Consider the following 20,899-nt stretch of genomic DNA (forward strand, 5'->3'; position numbering starts at 1 on the left):
TTAACCCATTTGCTGGGCCAGAAAGAAGTGGTGTCCACCAAGACGTTCCTGGTGAAACGAGACAATCCAACGACATGTCTGCACTCTGAGTTGCTTGGGAGAGGGCTGGGGAATTGGGAATTCTTATGGGTGCAGTAAATTCTAGATCTGAGATTGCAGAGCTTATTTCTCCCCATGCACTAAAGCAGGAAGCCAGGACTGGCCTCAGGTTAGTAAAACTGTTCCTTTGGCACAGAGTTAGCCTGCTGGACCACTGGGGATGACTGAAAGTCAATGCGATGGGAAACTCCTGATGTCAAGAAGGTGGATCTCTACCCGAGTTTTTCAAATTGCGAATTCTGGCTTACCAAAGGAGTTAACCTATATAGGAACACGTTAATATTTCACCCTGAATTCCTCTAAACGTCACTTTCTAAGAGAAGTCCTCCCTCAGTAAGTTGTCTTAGTCATTCTTTGTCTGCCCTAGTTACATGTTTCTATTACAGCAGAGCTCTTCACGCTTCAATGTGCGTATCTATCACCTGGGATCTTGTGAAATGCAAATTCTGATTCAGTGTGTGGAGGGAGGGAAGGTTTGTGAGTGTGTGTCGCTAATGGACTTGCAGGTGCTTCCGGTCCTCAGAATACACTTTGAAAAGCAAAGTATTAAAGCACTTTTTACACTGTAATGATCTGTGCACATACCAGTCATTTCCTCTTACCTACGAGCTCCCTGAAAGCAGAGGCAAGGGCATCACTGCAACAGGTACCAACACTGGAATGCCTGTAGCTCGAGGTGCATTAAGGATCTTACCATATGCATACTACTTTAACTCTCAAAACAATCCCGCAAGATCTGTACTCATGTTCCCGTTTTACAATGAAATCGAGTCTCGGCTACATTATTGACTTGGCCTTGGCCACACAGAGTGCCATGCGGCAGTCAGAATGCAATTCTGCATCTATTTGCCTCCAAATCTGTTATCTTTCCACTGTACCCACAGCCTCCTCTTGTTTATATCTGTGTACAGAGCCTAGAAGAGCACCTGGTGATATAGAAGACACTCAATAGATGTGTTTGGACCTGTGACTGTTTTATCTATAGATTCTCATTGGCTCATATTATCTCCTTAGTGTGGAATACCCACCCTGCTTCTCTCTAGCCAACTAATGTTCAACTCACCCCATCGCTCCCACCGGGCCAGCCCCCCACCCTGCTTGTCCTCTTTCCGAATTCACAGACAGCAATTGTTTGCACCCCATGGTCAGTGCTTAAATTGCTAGATGTCTTATTAACACTATATTTGACTCATTCTACAAATATTATTGAATACGGATTTAAGCACCATGCACTGTTGTAAGCATGTGTGATAGGCCCTGAAAAAAAAGAAAAACAAATCAAAAAACAGAAAAAGCCCATTGCTGCCCTGTGTCTTAGGAATGATTTCCCCAACTAAAATGAAAACTCCTTTGGGGCAAGGACCCAATCATCTCACTTTCCATCATTCTCACAGTGATTTGTACATAGTAAATGCACAATTAGTAATAGTCTCAGACAGACCTGGACACTTTACCTTGTAAACGTCAGTCCCTGCACCACAGGAGAGTCTTAAGCACAAGGCCTTCCTGTTTTCCCACAAGTGACCTTGGAATGCAGAATGACACTTTCACACTGTCCCTCCTTTCCCACCAGCAGTGTTTAGGCCAGAAGCAGAGGTACTCAAGTCTCCTACACAGTACAAGTACCAGCCAGAGAGACAGATTCTCTCGAATGAAATTACAGTTTCCAGCAAAAGCAAACGCTGTGTTCAGAAGCACAGAAACGACAGGTGGAAAGGCAGCTTCTGGAAAGGTTAGCCTCACTGCCAAGATGAGCCTTTTCCCCCTGACACACCAGGACTACGGGCCAGAAACCTGCTACCTGGAGAAAATCTCATGCTTATCATCTCATGAAGTTTTTCAACATCTCAAATTCGCACTTAGAGAAAACTTATATTTTCCTGGATTATTCAGAATGGTCCATTTTCTGCTTCACAAAAAGCATCCTTTTCAAGGTCTGCACATTCACTGAAGTTGTACAGAGGCTCTCTCTGTCCGGAAGCTGCAGCCTTCATTAAGTTCCACGAGCTGTGTTGGTCACAGGTGTTCTTAGGTATCATTGTTGGATGTAGGCCTGCCGATGAGTAGTTTACAAGAGGAAATAGGACTGTATTTTCTCTCTATCAGATCACACCCATCATTAAAATGTCTTATATTGAATAAATCTGCATGTATTAGTTCATTTTGCGTATGTTCTAAAGCATTTGAAGTGGAATAAAGGAGAAAACACAAATCCCCTCGATTTGACTCTTTTACTCAGTATTAAGAGACCATAATGCAATCTGTAGACCATGACATTTTAAGTGAGACAAGCCTGAATTCTTATCATAGAAACATGGAAATACTTCTTCAGCTCATACACACCTTCTGTAAACTAGATGTCGTACTTCTTGTTATGCAAGGATAATAGAAGAAATTATTTTAATATAAAAAATCCCCAGAACATAGTAGGTGTTCACAGTAGGTGTTCAATTAGTAGTTGAATTCTTGATCATATTAACAATTATACATCCCTAATTATATTACTGGGTTTCTAAAACCACCAAAAAGCATCTATGTAAGTACCCAAAATAATTACATTTAGCATTTAACTAAACAACTACACAGGCATGAGCCCGGGCACCAGTAACATTTTCAACTTAAAACAAATTTGATGTAAATAAATATCTGAAAGGAGCTATAAATAAAGAGCTATACAGACCTGAAAGAAACAAATAGCTGAAGTCTTTGCCTCATGTTTCAGGATTAATTCAAAGTTTCCTCTCTCAAAACGAAAAGACATCCCATTAATCAGATTTCTTTCTCCAAGTTCTTCCTTTTTATAGGGGTTGGCAGGAAAGGTCTTTGGCTAAAATATAGTTTAAGATTAGTGTGGTGTGACTGAGCTGTAGGCTGCATCCTAGAAGAGCCTTAAACACGAGTAAAAATAGGTCTGGGGTGAGGAACATGGGGAGAAAGAATAGAGTGACGATGAATCACATGCCCTTGGAACGCTGTGGACCCTGAACGGAGGCACACCTGGTCTTTCGTTTTATAATGAGGAAACTGAGGCCCACAAAACTCCAGTGACTTGCTCAAGGTCACGTGCTGGGATCCTGGCAGAAGAACTATCACATATGGACCATCTTATGTTAGTAAAGACAAAGAAATGTGAAGATCTTACTAGATGTGGGATATTTGCTAATAAGAAGGGAAACTGTATCTGGGAAATTCCTAGTGAGCTGGGGTCATATTTATTTAGCAAATAGTAAGAATGGGGCAAGATGTGAAATGTTTTACACAATAAAAAAGGATGCCCTGTGAAGAATATACTGTCTCATATGAATGGCACTTTTGACAGTGGTTCAACAGACTTGAGTATCTTCTAGGCTAAAATTCATTTGCGAATTTGAATAATACTTTACTTCCTAACCTATACCAGTTATCAGAGAATTATTCCAAAGAATAAGAATAGAGGGACACGCACTTGGGTTTATTCATTCTCATCTTGCAGGGAAATTTCTGCCTTCAACGAGATTTTTCACAGCATGAATAGTGTGAATGGGAACTTTTCAAACATTCTCAAGACTGCCAGCCAACGGAGGAGACTGATAATCAAAATGAAAAATTGTGTTACTTCTTTCAAATCACCATGTAAAAAACATCCAAGATTGTATCAAAACTGTTTTATAAATCTAATCATGCTGTCTTACAAACTTCTTTAGGAAGAACGTCCTTTATTCCATTAAATAAATTATTGTTTTATCTGGAAAGAACTGAATTAAGAAGATGACATTAGAGATCATCTACTCTAATAGTTTTCAAACCCATGCGTATATAAAGATCTGGAGACTCTTAGAATATGGGTTTGGGGGCCCTACCCCACATTGCTAACTCAGGAGGTCTGGGTACAAGGCGATGCATTTCTAACAAATTTGCAGGGTGTATGGACACTGCTGGCACAAAAACCATATTTTGGGGCCCACTGATTTATTCCATCCCCTTTATTGTACTACCTCATTTTTAATTTAAATTGACAAATTCTAGTGTTCTTGTTTTAAGCTTTTTTTCTCAACCCCTCCAACAACCAAGCAAGTTCTATTTCTGATGTTGTCGCTATGGACGTGGCAGACTGATTGTGGTTTAGGTGGCCTGAAAGAGAGTAAATATTCACCATCATACTAAGCGGAGATGAGGCAAATTCTCCTAAAATACTGAACCATAGCAATTAGTCCAAGTGAGCCTTTTGCACCTAGCATTTGTGTGTACAACTGTACCACTTTTGTCATATTTACTCTGAAAAGGAAAAACACCAAAACTATTACTGATTCCATCTCTAGAACACCAAACAGGCACTTGGCTGTCTGGAGCTGCTGCAAAGGCAACATTTAGAGAATTTGTCACGGGTATTGGTGGACAAATCAGGGCACACAAGTGATACGTTATCATAAGGGAAATAGCAGAAAGCATATGTCAGTGCTAGAAAAATACCCCAACATTGCAACTTCTTAAGGCTTAGCTAAAAAAGATCAAATAAGCAGTTGTAGCATCTCATAATAATATGATTGTTCCTGTAGGTATCAGCTAATTAATGAGAAGATAGTAAATTGAACAAAAATAGTCATCTTGAAACAACTTAAGTTCCCAGAATGTGTTAAATATAATGGGGTAATATACAAAGCAGGACTTAAAGCGTAATTTGAAGAAAAGAGAAAGTGATGTTTCTAATTTCACTGCTCATGGTACATACACATGCGTACACACACATACTCACTAAAATTTCCCCACACAGACACGCACATCTTGACTCAAAGCACTGCGTTTCTAGCTACATAAGACTAATTCCACATGGGTCTTTACTATCAGGAACAAAGATAATGAAAAATGCAATACAGTAATTCGATAAAACCACACATTACCCCTGCCAGATGTTACATTACCCCTGCCAGATGTGGATGTTTTCTTAAAAGAACTGTAGGGGCAAACACATCAGTTAACTTGTAAATTATGGACTGGGTGATCATAATGTGTCAATGTAGTGTCACCAATTTTAACAATGTACCACTGGGTTGAGGGATGCTGATCATGGGTGAAGCAATGCATGTGTAGAGACAGGGACCATATGGAAATCTTCTGTACCTTCCTCTTAATTTGCTACGAACCTAAAACTGCTCTAAAAATCATAAGCTTTAAAAACAGGTTCAAGACACCAATATTAAAATATTACCAAGAATATAATGTGTTAGTCACTGTGAGAAGTAATACCAAAAACAGAAGAATGAAATGTAAAAAATCATATACAACATTAAAAGACACCTGTTAGACATGAAACGTTTAGAGACTCAGAAGCAGAAGAAATAACCCACTAACTGAGGACTATTCTGCTCCGAGTGAACTTAATTTGAGCTGGGTCATCTCTGTGAACTGAATTTTCTTAGGCAGAGTGGAAGTCAGGGAGCAGGGCACTTGGATGAGGGAATCGCTCAGCAGAAAGGAGGGCACAGAGAACCTTCGGTGACTACACCCGTGCGTCTCTGTACTTGTCTGGATCCGAGAGCTGATGCCTGAGCAGATGAGAGCTAAAGCACGCTGTAGGCTACGTCTGCTGGGCACGATGGTGGAGGACCTTACGTGTGGAATGAAAGAATGCAGAGACGCCAGGGAAAGAAATGTCAACCAAACCTACCGACAACATTAGAAACAGAAATACTGGGGCAGAGGAAGAAGATTTTCTAGGTGAACTTAAAACCATGAATGTTAGCTGGTACCGAAGTGCTACTCCATCTGATTTTATGCAACTGTAACTTTTAGGGACTCGGCTAAAAAAAAAAAAAGGCATAATCACGGCCATCGCCAGGCACTGAACCCAGCGAGAGGCGGTGCTCCCTGGCAGGCAGCACCCTCTTCTGCTGCTCTCCCTAGATCGATTTTAGTTTCCGGAGATTTCATTTTAAGAACCTTATTTTTTTTATTTATTTTTTTATCTTTTGCACTTCAACACTGAAACTGCTTCCAGGTTTTGATTTACAGAAATATTATCACTGTCAATAAAAGGAATGTGCCTGACATACTAAAATCCAATTTAATTACTTCTGTGATGTCTCCTGCGGCTGGAAGGAAATGGTATTTCTGTAACACTTTTCTGTTTTTAATTTAGTAAAATGGAGCACTCGCTCTGCCTGGGACCTGGAAGAGCGGATTTATAATTGGTGTCATGGAAGTCGCCCCCCACCCCCGCCTTCAGTTTCAGCAACACTGTCTTACTCTGGGGGTGCAGTGATCACAGGAACCCTGGTCCTCGGTCTGGATTCCTTCAGCTTGGGCAGTCGAGTGGCCATCAAGGACTTGACACGGAACCAGGCTGGGATATTTATGCATCATGTCATGACCTGGAGAAGCATCACAAACATACTCAAATGCCTGCTTTTGGCCAACACTATTTCCACGTCAGCATTTCCCTGAGCTGCGGGAACCCAGATGAGGCCTTGCAAGCTTCCCAACAGGAGAAGCCAAACATCAAAATATACCCTCGACCACACAGTGAAGAAACCAAGCAAAATATACTCTCTATTTCCCAGTATATATTCCATCTGTTTCTCTCTAGTCTAAAGGGTCGTGTGTTATATATTTTTAAAATCCATTCACACCTATGCGAACAGTTTCCTCTGTGTCTGTGAAACGCAGCCTCCTCCTTGTTCGTGACCCACTTCTTCTTCTTCTTCTTTTTTTTTAACATCCTTCTATGTCAGTTCAGCCTTTTATGAAGCTTGTTTCATTCTGAAGCCATATCAAGTTAAGAAACGACTTTGTACCTTCTTATCGCAACAGATCCTGGGGAGATTAAGCCACAGGCTCCATAGGCCATTTTCTGAAAGGTGTGAGAATTTAGATGATTGGGGTCATTAAAATCCTACAGTCCATAATACCCAGAGCTAACAAATCACCCTTGACTGTATGCTGCTACCAGAGAAGTAACAATGTAGAACAGCACTAAGCTGCCAAGGATACCATAATTCCTCCCCATAAGAGAATCCTACACTTTGTAATTGCTACCGTAAATCTCATTAAAGACACAGAATCCTTTGTTCAGGAAAGGAAGGAGGCTCGCCGGGCAAGGTGCATTTTCTTCCCAATAATATTTTTTTTTTCTTTATGAATAGAACAATTCCTTAATGCAAGCACAATGTTATTTCTATCATGACCTTTGGCTGGACTCTGCACATTTCACCAGAGCTTTCTTTCCATTCCCTACAAACACAAGGAGCAGTTGGCCTCCACTATTAACCTCGAGTGACCTCGTAATCTGGCTCACGCACTATCTTGTGTCTTTCGAAAACCTTCAAAGACCACACTGCTAACCTCTAACTTCATTTCTTCGTTCCTGCATTAACATTTGTATAGAGAGAAAACTGAGATGTAATCAACATAATGAAACACTTGGTACACATTAACTGGTCGGTACAATTCTGAATCGTAGCTGCTCATTTCCCATAACACACACTGTGAATCTAACTCAAGCAAGAGAACCTTGGGAAACATTTTGCCTGATTTCATTATGAAATATTAAATTATTGTTTCTGAGCAACTCAGGCTGTCATAGAAAGATCACAGAAAATCCCCATCTCTCTTTCATAATCAGCACCTTTTCATAAGAGAACTGGAAGTTAGTGACAGCCTTAGACAGCTGTACATCTTTAACTCATCTTTAGAAGTGGCAACTGAGCAGTTGAGGGGTAGAACATGTTTCATGCAGCCTAAGACTTACATTTAAATATAAAAATCAAGAGTCAGATGAGGATGAGAAAAAAATCGACAACGTAAAATGCCTGCCATTCTCCATGGAATTTTTCACTGGGGGGGGGGTTTCAGTAGCACTGAAGCTGACTCTGTCCCTCCACAGGAGACACTGTGGGTGCAAATAAGAATATAGGCTCGAAGTTATACTTACAGTTAAAGTCCTTCTGTACCAAGTACTAGCCATTTCAGCTCCAAGAAGTTATTTAAACAATCCATGCCTCAAGATCCTCACTTGGAAATTGAAACAATATTTTTTGAAGATTGACAAGGGAAGATTTATAATATATAAATAGCATGCATATAGTACCTGTTAATTATGTGATTGTCATTAAAATATGTTGGTGCTATCTACATAAAATATTTTGTAGTTCTTATGCACTAACTAGGTATATCCATAGCAACAAAGTGTGTGTGTATGTATGTATGTGTGTGTATACGTGTGTGTGTGTATACTTATCTATTTCCCAGAGTCTAAACTAATTATTTTTAGTCTTATGTTTATTCTTTAAAAAAAAATTCCCATGATGATCTGATTCCATGAAGCTAGAGAATTAAATAACATATTACTCTACATATTTTCTTGATTATTATATATAATGTTACTCTCTTTACATATCTTCTTGATAATTACATATTGTTTAAACTCATTTAGATTATAAAGGATTCTGAGAATTCACCATGATTATACTTCACCTGGTTCACAACAGCTTTCACAGCATCATCTTTGGGGAAGTGAAATCCATTTAAAAAGTAAAAGCAAACCTAAAGGCCTCAAATTTCGAAAATCTGCACCACAGATTCGTGCACTCCCTCCCCAGCTCCACGCCAGCCCCCGCCTGGGTGCTGACCCTGCTGTGTTGCTGGGGCTGGCCAGCAAAGTGAGGAATCTGAGCATAATGCACTCACACGTACAGATTATTCAGATCGAGATGATGGTCATAGAGCTCTTTGAAATATTATCTAATGAGAACTGGAACCACTGTCATTCCCTTAAGAATAATTAACGAAGGTGACTGGCCAGACCTACTCCAGTGGAGCCCTGCACTTGCTGGGGCATGACGGCATTGCCACATTACTGCAAACACTGAAGGCCCCTCCCCACTTCCGCGAGACCTGAGACAAAGGGCACTCACAGAAGAGCCGATTCAAGGTCCACATGGTGTGCGCAGTCAAAAATATCAGAGTACTAGCAGGGGGAACATTCGACTGGGCCTCCCTTCCTGAAATCTGGGGCCAAACTAGTACCCTTTACTCAGAACAAAAAAGGCTACCTAGAGTCATGGATCATTCGGCTGCTGAACAATACAGGGGACTCATCTGGATAATTCAAATATGGCAACATTCTACTCCACTGTCTGGGGTTTTTCTCCACACTTCAATTGTCTTATGTACAGACAGTCTAAAACCGTCCATTGACTGCCCAATTGCAATATGAAAAGACCAATACTTCCTTTCATGCATCTATTTTTATGATGTCTGTTACCAATAAGAGAAACAAAAATAAATTTATAGGAAATAGTAGTAGATAGCACTTCTATTATACAGTCTGTTTCTCTATCATGCATATGCTTCCCTTTCTGTCTTTTATTGCACTTTTTAAAACTCAGTATGAACAGTACTTTACATCCTTTATGGTTTAACCTACACCAGGTCTGAGGCTGTCTCCCCACAGATAGTTTTTCTAAGGCATTATCAGTAAATATTGCTTATGAATTGCGTTGAACAACTTCCAGGCTGCCATTTGGAACTGCTAGAATGACTCAAATTGAAGTACATTCATCATACTCCCAATGAGAATCTGGTGGTGGACATCGTTAATTGCTACATTTTATTCACCCCTAAATGGTGTCAGCAGCAAATCAGTTCACAGCTTAATATTATTGGCAGCTCTAAATGGGAGAGAAATGATGTTACTTCGATCCAAGTTATTTTTGCATATGTTCTCATTCATTTCCAGTAGTTCTGAGATTGATGCTCAGATTCTGGATATGGGATTCTCTTTCAAACAACAAAACAAAGAGAGAAACAAAGCTGAAAGTATGTTTACATGTCATGGTAACTAACACAGTCAAATGTATTTCATTTCCCCCCAAATTTTTCTAATGTATTTTATCATTGTTTCAGTGAACATGCCTAACTCTCATATCAAGATAAAATATATTCTTACCAGAAAGATGTTCTTTTGGCAAAGTTCAGAATCCTGAAAATAGTCTTTTGATGGCAGTGCCCCCACCACCCTACTACCAAAATAACAGCCCTGTGATGTATTATTCCCCTATGGTAACAGACACTGTGGAAGCTGAACTATAATTTGGCACACAGCATTTCTCTCTAATGTAATGTGACACTGTTATTATGTTCGCTATTTTCCGTGTGATCATGGCCATATTCATCTTCCCCAACCTGATGCTAAATGAAGCAGTATAGTTACTTCTATTCTGGACCAATGGGGGCGAGCAAAACAGGATCACTGTAGCAGAATGGTTGGATGGGGTGCGCGTGCGCAAGCATGTATAGGTGATACGTAGATTGTACATAATGAATATAAACTCTCAGCCCTGGCACATAGCAAGCCCTCAACACGTGATTACTTCCCAGAGAAAGTTCACAAACAGTTACAGTCTGTGGTAAGTACAACAACTCGGCTCCGAAGACCAAGGGAGTGTCCATGGGATAAAACAGAGACTGCAGTTTAAGTAGAGACTGAATGTGAAAATCTATTTCTTCAAGCAGATACAGTGACAGGAGGATATTCCAGCTGGGATGAGTACATTCCCCGGGAGAAGCCAGCACAGGCAAGGGCGAGAACAGTGGGGCAGTGTCGTGCTGTTCGAGCCATGGGTGAGCGAGTGACAGTAACACGCCACGTGGACAAGGTTGTGCAATAGGCAAGGGTGAAAACAGAAGTTCCGGTCAGACCATGGAGGCTCATGAACTCCGAACTGAGGAACTTGGAGAGTACTGCTGGCCACCAAGGCGTACTAGAACTCCTTGTATAAGATCCATTCACTTAGTCAACACGATTTAGTGAGTTACTATTATCACCAATTACATGCAACACAATATGCAAAACACAGGGCTTAGGAGCCAAAAAAATAATAAAGGACTATTGTCCCTGGGAGACGCATACAGTCTTACAGTGTAATAAGACCAAGCATAAGTAACCATAAAGTAGAAAGTGATGGCTAATAAAACAGCATGAACAAAACTCTATGGAAGTCAGATGAAGAAAAACATTGCTTCTGGTCAGGAGAATCAGGAAAAGCAGGTGATATTTAAGGCAGAGAGAACAGGAAAGAAGAACAATACTGGTAGAGGCATGGGATAAATTGGAGGAGGGAGGAATACGAAGTGGTAAACTCAACCTAGAGATTATTACAACCAGAGAAATAATACTGAGGACCTAAAATATGGTATTGGTACCCCATGCACAAGTACACACACACACACACACACACACAGAGCAATTATTTTTGTCAATGAGGAGGTCACTGAGGTGGCAGTTTTCTAGGGTAGACAGGGTTTCACAAACACTCTTCTTGAGAAGTAGTCTTGGGCACCATTTTTCCTAAGTGCCTCTTCTTTGAAAGATTCCTTTGAGTTCCTTAATTAGTATGATTTATCCAAGATGACACTTACAAGTTAAAAAAGTAGTCCCATTTTCCCATTGTTAATTATATCTCCAGGTTAACATAAATAAAATTTTCTAGTTATTCTTACCCACTCTATGAAACTTATCAGAGAGATGATATTTACAACTTCTATTGGGGAGTTTGGGGAGATGCTTATGCAATGTGGTATGCTCTTTCCCCTTTTAAAAAGTTTTATTTTTATTCTCTTTTTTTCTTTTTCCTATGCAGTTAAAGGCTGCCATCACAGAATTTATGGATAAATATCTAAATTGGAAATAAAAATTTTGTTAAAGAGTGAAATGCCCTAAATGACTTCAATATTTTTTTAAGTCAACCTCTATACATACAGAGAGTTTGTTAAAACCCCAGGAATCACACTAATTCTATGTATGCAACTTATAGAGAAATAGTGAGATACAAATAAAAGGTTTATTTTGATCAATTTAAAAAGTGAAGAAAATGTGGCATGCTACTTTTACTACCACATCAATTGTACATCCTCAAGGGGAGAGTCACTACTGTACCTTCTACAAATTACTGTTCATATGAAAATAAGATTTGCTTTTAAATATTGATTCGTATCTCCATATCCTCACCACCGAAACTCCAGTGTACAAACCAAGAAACTATTTCACATTTCCAGAAAGCCCACTAAGAGGTAATGATTTAATCAAAATGCATGTATTCTGGGAACCCTCCAAAGTAATTTTAATGCTGATTTGTGCAAGAGGCATATCAGGAGACATATTTATTGGATGACATTTACCTTATTTACAAGAAAATAACAAATAGCCTTATCATTGTCATCACCACTACTATCACCCAAGAGCAGCATTCAAGTAATTTTCTGTAAAAATGATTTGAAGACAGCATGATACTTAAAGCAGGATCTCAATGTTCCTTTAGGAAATACACAGCAAATACCTACAGAAAATCACATTCTTCCCACTTAACCGGTATACAAGGACACATGATCTGACACAACCAATGGCAACTCTTTTGTAAAACGTGAAAACTAGATTAAGCAAAGTTTGGCCGAGAATATTCTTTAGCAAAATGAAAAATATTTTCAGGCACAAAAGTTCTCTCAGCTACCACATGTAGTCATATACCTGTCAGGATCAAACTCAAGATTAAAAATTTGCCATAAAATTGTAACAAGTGATCAGTCTTCTGGTTGTCCTTGAAAATAAGTTTATGTTATTTTCTAGGGGGCAGAAGCAAATGCAGGAAGTTACTAGTCTGTGTACATTTATACAGATCTTTATTAAAAGCATCTATACATTATTTGCTTTATGTACATACAATTATTTATTGAATCTTATGTAAGGGTACTCATATAACCCCAAATGAAGTTGTTTGTGTGATCTGATTTGTAGAAATACAGAGTTTGCAAATGTGTGATAGCTTGAATACTTGTCTATAGTGCTTCAAGCTTACTTGTAATTCTATGGAAGATGTCACTGGTACAATGGATATTTAGCTATCTATGCTGGTGTGATCTTTACAAGTGTCTTTCAAGTAGTATTTTACTTTGCATTAGTTGCTTGTTATCCCTCTAGTCAATATTTTGGATAACAAACTGAAAGATAGATGGTGAATTGTACACTACTGCTAGGCAACAACTCAGTTCAGATGAAATATCATAGTTTGACCCTGCCTTCAACATTGTGATACACATATCTCCTGATCTGAACAGTGTCCAACAGAAAAAGGTCACAATGAACAAACTCTAGTCCTTCTTGGAATCCACACCCAAGCCCAGCCTTTGTGTGGAAGCCCAAAGCTCCATCATCGCCACTGCCCGCCCCATCACCCCAGAGCTTTCTTTAAATGCTGCCGCCTCTAAAGACATGAAGCACATACCCTATTTTACGACAGGGAAGCTTTGTCAGAAATATTTCCTCAACAGAGTGAAACGCAATGTTTCGTAGGAAATGCGCTTACTATTGTGATGAAATGCGGTAAAGCATGATTTACTTGAAAGTTAAGAAACAGAGCATCACCCCTATACCAGTGAATTCAGTCTCAGGATCCTCACCGCAATTGCATAGCTTGGGTACCAGCAGACACTCCATGATGTAAGGTGAACACTTTTCTGTCACACTCAAATTGTGAGACTAAAGGCGGGGATCCCAAGTGGGTAAAACAGAGCGGGGCGAAAGGGGGTTTACAGTTTTGAGTATGTGAAACAGTGTATTTTTGTGTTATTATTTATCAATTATTTCATTATTTTCCATAGGCACAACTGTAAACCTACTTTTGCACAACCCTGTATAAGAAAGAGTAGTTCGTGGACAACGTTTACACATGTTTTTTAAGTACAAGGCAGATAGAGGCTTGAAGAGATGTACAGTGAGAAACAAACACCACGAGGCCTGTCACCATAAACGAAAACCGCAGCCCTCAAGGGGTAAACTTCCACAATTAAATATCACTTTACATAAAGCAATATGTACTTCTTCCAAAAATGAGGGGTGAATTGTCACATATAAGAAATCAAAACATTGTTTTCAGCAAGGTAACCATTAGCAACTCAAAAAAAAATTTCACAACATCAGAAAACCCAAGTATCGCCATCAACATCCAAACAGCGAGCTTATAGCATCCTTGATGAATAAATACTTCAGTATTTAAAATTGTCCTTTCGGTAGCAACAACTGCTCCTCCTACTTATGACAGTGTCACTTACTCACAGATGATATGCAGAGTCCCTGTTTAGGTCGCTGGGCATCACACAGTGACAGAAGCAGCGACGATAAGAGGCCACGCGCAGACCGGTACTTACGGTCATTGCAGAGCGGCCCGCTGAAGGAGGTCATGCTGCAGTCGCAGCTGAAGCCGTCCCACTGCTGCAAGCACACGCCTTGATTGGAACACGAGTCCTCCTGGCAGGTGGTGCTGGGCCCTGCAAAACAACCCGAAAGAAACTTGGGTTCTTATCAACAATCCAAATGTGGTTTATACGCGAGCTGGGTCACACAGAGTAGTTGCCAACACCTCAGTTATATGACCAAACTAGTTTTGGAAGTTCTAGTTCACACACCTGAATTGGAAACAGAGAAGCGGTAATATGAAAAGTTTGCCGAGGTTTCAAATACAGGACAAAATACATGATGATGGTAAACTGAACCAACCAATAGTAAGAGCAAGCACAACGCTTCGAGTCTGGTTATGGTAGCAGCTAACTCATTGCATCATCCGTAATTCTCGATCACCATTTGAATTTTAGAAAAATGCATGGATCTCCTTAACTTCTGACCAATGAATAGAGACACCATGAGAAATAGAGATTATAGCTTCATGAAATTGAGATAAGACTGGCAAAATAACTGAAGAGAGGTATGCAAAAATGGCCTAGGGGTTCTAGAAGTTTCCCTGCGCAAACTATAAAGTAATGATTGCTGGGTGTTTTGGATAGGTATGTTGGCAAGTATCAAGTCACATGCGTTGACAATTTCATGCAATTAAACATAAAATGAGTAACTGCATAAATGACATGCCCCATTTTAACATACAAAAAAAGAACACTATTCTATTTCTAAAGAATCATAACTAGAACACTGAAAAACAAAGAACGAAAAAAGGATGATCAAAGCACTAAAGGTAACCACTAGACAAACATAGTCAAGACTGAAAGCCTTTATGCAAACTATGCTACAGGATGAAGTTTCTTGCACAATGTTCAAAAAGGAGAAAAATTAAATCTGAACCCAGACAATAGTTACTGCAAAAATGTAAAAAAAACCAAAAACGTTATTTTGAGGTTTCCACTGTGTACTATGGGGTTTCAGTCTTGTTTTATACACACAGGGCTATCTACCTTGCAAGTCAGCTTTCATCAATGCAACTTTGTCAGCAAAATAAATAAAAAAAAAAAGCAAAATATATTAAATGTTAGTAAGCAATACTGAAATGGGGCAAACACAGAAGAACGTTCAGATTTAAAAAGCATGCTGCTGCAAAGGGGGAGAGAAATGCTATGTAAAGCAAATAAAGTAATACTAACAGCCATAAATCCTAAGCCAAAAATGAGAAAGCGGTAACTTATTAGAATTTTACTATATATGTGTGTATACATATATAAAAAGGTTAATTGAGCTGATGACATGTAATGAAGGAAAGTTAAAAGGGTCTGTAGTTTCTCCTGTCTTGGACGGATATCAGTGCCTTGCCCAAGTGACTGCCTTGCTTATTTGGAACACGCGGCACCATTTGTCACGTATAGATGCAGTGTAGACTGCGGTCATTTAACAGACGGATGATCCCTTTCCATTTTTTCCCCCTCTCGATCTCTTATCTTGCTATTGCAATTAAAACTTAAAACTGTAATGCCAGCCATTTGCTGCCAACAGCTGAGCCTTAGAGAGACACCAAACTATCAAAATGAAAAAATCCTTTGGAGTAGAAGAAAGAAGAAAGCGTGGAAGAAACAAGCCTTCACCAGATTTCAGGGTGGAATGTTTGTCTCTGCCCTTACCAGGTTAGGTGTATTCTGCTTAAGGAGTTCAGAGTTCTGTCTGCATTTTTCCACCTTCATCATTGCCTTTAAATTTATAAACTGCCCTGTGCTCATTTATCACAGTGGAACCCGTCAGTAAGGACTGGCTTAGGGAAGGGTGAAAATGGAATGCCGTCCACCTAAATAGCCTTAGAGTAAAAATTTTAAATATTTTGCAGTAAACACAATTTTATAGGTTTTATGAAAATGTCAAAATACACACTAGCCTAATAACATGCTATTAGCAGTGACAGCCTTTGGGGTAATTGCTTTAGTGAATAAATGAGAATTATCTAACATTAGTCTTTATGTAAATCAATGTTTTTGTATAATTTCTATTTCAACATGCTCCTTACAATCATATTTCTATTTCAATTTTCTTAGTAAAGGTATTCTTCATAGAAAGTTATTAAATTTAGCCTAACGTATGAATTTTCACAAGTTCAGAAATCATAATATTTTAAATACTAACTATATAATAATAATGATTAGTATAGTAGTAATCATAGCTACTACTATTATTATTAACAACTGTTATTAGTAATAATAATACTAATCTCCCAGGCCTGGGAGACTGAACAGATGTAATGGTTATTTGGTGCAACAGATGAGAAAAACTAAGAACCACTGAGCAGTTTAATTTCTGTTGTTCTTCCCACCTGTGAGAGGTAAGTGGTCTAATGATCTTCCTCCCCCAGCATGAGAGACTGGAAATAATAAGTGTTTATTGAAAACAATAACCCTCTTAGATCCATAGTCCGTAGCACGTTCCCTCCTGGGACAAGCGTAGCGTCGCAGAGTGGGGCGAGCCCAGGTGGCTGGGGCTGTTTTCTCAACGAAGAGGCACCTCCTTACTTGCCCAGCAGAAGGAAGGAGCAGGAGCAAAGACTGATGGAGAGCCAGATTTTTATTTTTGCAAAAATTATCAGAATTGCAATCGCAAAATAATGCTAAAGTCTAAAAACGGTAAAACTAGCAACCCGAAAAAGTAATCTTCCCATGTTGTGGAGCAGCCTCTCAGGGTACCTGCCAAAACTTATGTGAGCACAAAGATATGCTTTATTACTATTATTTTGTTTTCATTACCACAAGTCTTTTTATATTCAGGCATTACAAGAGGATGCATGCCTATGCTTTACAAGACATTGTTCAAAGTATTCACTTTCTAGAACAATATTTAAACATTGACACAAGACAATGCCCCAAATCTATTTTTCCCTTTAGTTATATCATGTTCCTTTTATTTTATCATGGAATACAATTTTTAAAAAGCCAGGAGGACATTTGTATTAAGTGGTTAAAATAAGGATAGGTCTGAAAAGGAAAGGAAAGCGAAGGTAAAATACAATCTCTGAAAACCAAAGTAACAAGAGCCCAATGGTTATACTCGTGCGCTTTCAAGTAAGGCAGACTTGGGTTTGGAGCTTCTGTCATCCAAAATGGAATGCCGTCCACCTAAATAGCCTTAGAGTAAAAATTTTAAATAGTTTGCAGTAAACACAATTTTATAGGTTTTATAAAAATGTCAAAATACACACTAGCCTAACACACTAGGCTGTGTGACCTCAGGAAGGTCACTTCACATCCCTGAGTCAACCTACTTATCTAAAAAAAAGTCTATAATGCCTCATACATAGAGCTTTGAGGAGTAAATGAAACAGCATGTGCAAACTTAATGTCACCAGTGCTTAACCAATGTTAGCTTTAATAATTGAGTGTTTCTGTCACTTAAAATGCAGTTTGGGGATGCATGTTAGGCGTCTATGTAAAGAGTATCTGGATTTTAAAAAAAGAACTTCCACGAACTTCGTGTTAACCAGACTGAGTATTGAGTTTAACTGAGGCTGATTACTGGTGGATTACCAGTCTGTCTTTTCTCTTATGAAAGCAGGAATTGCCATCTCAAGCAGTAGTTTTCAAAGTATGGTCCTCAGACCAACAGCATCAGCTCCATTTAGGAACGTGTTACAAATAAAAATGCTACGGCCCCATCCTAAGGTCTGTTGCATCAGAACCACTGGGGGCAGTGTCGGTAATTGGGTTTTAACAATTACATGGGCATTTCTGACACTGGCTAATGTTTGAGAAACATTCATCTAAAGGGACTTGCGAACTTCCTCCACTAGCTAATGTGTTGTAGAAACACAATGAGCTATTGGCAACTAAAATTAGTTAAGAATCAAAAGCAGCAAATGAATAGAGGCAAGTCCAAGAACCTCTCACATAAGGGGCTTAGGGATTTGTAGGTCTTTTGGGGTAGGAATGATGGAAAATATTGAAAAGATATTTGGTTTTGTCAAATTTATACTGTTTCTATTAATATGAAAGTTAAGTGATTCCAATGTGATTTGGACTCAAAATTCTTGAGACAATATTTAGAGAGAGAACTTATTGTGTGTTTAGAATATGATCACTAATCCTAAAATCATATAGACCTCATAATTACACCTATGACAGGTGCATCTGAGGTTACTCCTAGAGACCATATAGGATAGAAATAATCACAAATTAAGAGTTGTTAATATTGATGCTGGAATTTAAAAATGAGGGAAGCGTAATGGCAGAAAGGCAGGAGCATCATGACAGTCTAAAAAAAAAAAGAAAAGGAGGTAAAAGAGGGTGAGAATTATTAAAACTCAGATATTAAATCATCCTAGATATGGTCAGGAAAAAATCAATGTGTTAATCTACTGAATGACTTCAAATGTTCAAATAGAAGCTTAAGGTTTTCCAAGTGGATGTAAAATCAGTCATCTTAATCAAAGTGTTCATTAGATTATGTTGGGAAATAACACCAAATATCATTTCTCTTAATACTCTTTCTCTATACATCTTCCTCTCATTTGTTTTCCCTTCCACTCGCCCACTCATGTCATGTACAGTGGTGAGGGATAGTGTGTGTGTGTGTGTGTGTGTGTGTGTGTGGTTTTCCATCTTGTGTGTGTTTAGTTGTGAATGCATCTGTCTGCTCTCACCATTTTTTATAGGTGCGAAGTCACTTACCAAGCAACTTGTAGAAAGGCCTATTCTTGAAAAATATTTTCAGAAGAGCCTGTAGTACATTTTTTTTAACGTACATATTCTAACAAATTAGAGCACCTTCAAGAATAAAAGTTGTATCTCACATGCTATCCGCTACAAGGAATTCATTCATTTAACAATGTTGTTTCCTTGTTAAATGGGTAAAAGGAGAAAACACATCGTCTCCTTTGGTTTTACAAAAGTGTGTTATACCAAGATTTGAAAGACAACAAATGTGGCGAAGACATTGAAATGAATTTGACAGGGATGTCCATTCAATTGCCTTATCCTCTGGCAGGCTTCAAGTTCAGTTTGCATTTCACCTGACTTTTGCAGGAAATATATGTTGCAGAGAGGAAAAAAAAATACATTTTCAAGTAAAAAAAAAAAATTCATGTACTTAGGTAATTGCTAAATCTAATGGCATTATTTTGGCTGAGAGGAAATGATTCATAATCTCCTGGGGGATAGGAATTCACATGCCTTTCTTTGCTTCTCTCATAGGAAATTTCTCTATGACTCTAAAGTTTTCAAAATGGCCTAAACTGTGCTCAACATTAAAGGAGAAGCAGCAAGATATTCAGAGCCACAACATTCAGGATAATGTGATTAAATTACATTTATGGAGGGAGAATTGGCTCAAATAATCTGGGGTGTTGAAGTGAAAATTATCTGAAATGGAGGTATCAATCAAAAAATACTCCTACAGATCTCAGTCTGCTGAGAAGCACAAAAGAACTGGCAGAACTCGAGCACATTTCTGAAGTATGGAATACCAGCCTAGAGTAACAGAAGAAACCAATTTTTACTAAAACAAACTGATAATACATATATACAGGAGACAGTCATGCTGCTGGGGAGAAACAAGCCAAATAGTAATTCGAGAATGGTAGCTAATCTTTATTCTCTTGTTTATATCCTATTAAATGTATACTTCAAAAACAGGCTCAACTTAATTAACACTTGCTGGAATAAATATATTTCTCTAGTCTAAATGGGGTGTCTATATAATGTTATAAAGCAAGCATTGCAGAACTGAACCACACACTAATTATGCAAACTATAGAATGTAAAGAAGCAGAAATTAACAAGAACTATGGCTATAGCTCCTGTTTGACATCAGACATCACTATAAGCTTGCAAACAGTCCAGAAAATGTAAGATTTCTGGGATGAAAAGTGAAAAACATGAACAAGGACTTCTAAGCCCTAAGTGGGGGGTTGACCAGTTGGCACAAATGAATTTCCCTGGCTAGCGAGATTTGTTCTTGTTTACAGGTGGAACTGGAATTATGAGTATGATACCAAAATCGGATACCTTCACATCCTCTCTCAATCTGTCCGTTGCAGAAAAGGGCATCTGAGATGAGGTCTGGAAGCCGTCCATTTAGATCGACTGATGCCAGGCAGCCTTGAAAGCCCTCCTTGGCATGGACAAGTTTCGGCAAGGATTTGTATGTTTCTTTCGCCACTCCTCCTATATACAAGTCACCTGTGGGAAGAGCAAAGTTTTGGTCACAAAAGTAACTTGTCCTTGACTCTAAATATACAGTAGGATGGGGGAAAAAAATAGTGAGGTTTACTTTTTATTAAGTTGATTTTATAAAGTGATTTTAAAACTAGGTATTTTCCTAAAAGCACAAACTAATAGAGTGACGTTCCCTACAGTGTGGCCACGTGGAAAGAACACAGGCCATGTGGTTACATTTTCCTAACACTGAAACCTGAACCCAGTTATTTCCAACTCTGAGGCTTTGACAGTGTGTCGTTGTTGTTGTTGTTTTGTTTTTGTTTGCTTGTTTCTCTGGTCATTAGTAGCCTCATTTCTAAAATGAGAATGACAAAACCTATCCCATAGTGTTATCAAATGAGACAAAATACAGGAAATATCC

At 38.8% G+C, this 20,899-nt stretch overlaps 1 protein-coding gene across 15 annotated transcripts in view; it reads right to left on the reverse strand.

Moving 5' to 3' along the window:
- NRXN1 (neurexin 1) overlaps window positions 1-20,899 on the reverse strand; it is a 1,071,251-nt gene that overhangs the window by 509,024 nt on the left and 541,328 nt on the right. For 14 of the 15 annotated variants that reach the window (XM_036262501.1, XM_036262500.1, XM_036262498.1 and 11 more), the window contains 2 exons: window positions 20,326-20,499; window positions 14,275-14,394 (listed from right to left, as the gene is read on the reverse strand). In XM_036262501.1, coding sequence (XP_036118394.1) covers window positions 14,275-14,394; window positions 20,326-20,499 — 294 coding nt within the window. Of the gene's footprint in view, window positions 1-14,274; window positions 14,395-15,309; window positions 15,337-20,325; window positions 20,500-20,899 lie in introns of all 15 variants that reach the window. The other variant, XM_036262486.1, reaches the window with a different exon arrangement.

Source organism: Molossus molossus, unplaced genomic scaffold (genome assembly GCF_014108415.1).
Source record: "Molossus molossus isolate mMolMol1 unplaced genomic scaffold, mMolMol1.p scaffold_m16_p_15, whole genome shotgun sequence".
Taxonomy (NCBI): domain Eukaryota; kingdom Metazoa; phylum Chordata; class Mammalia; order Chiroptera; family Molossidae; genus Molossus; species Molossus molossus.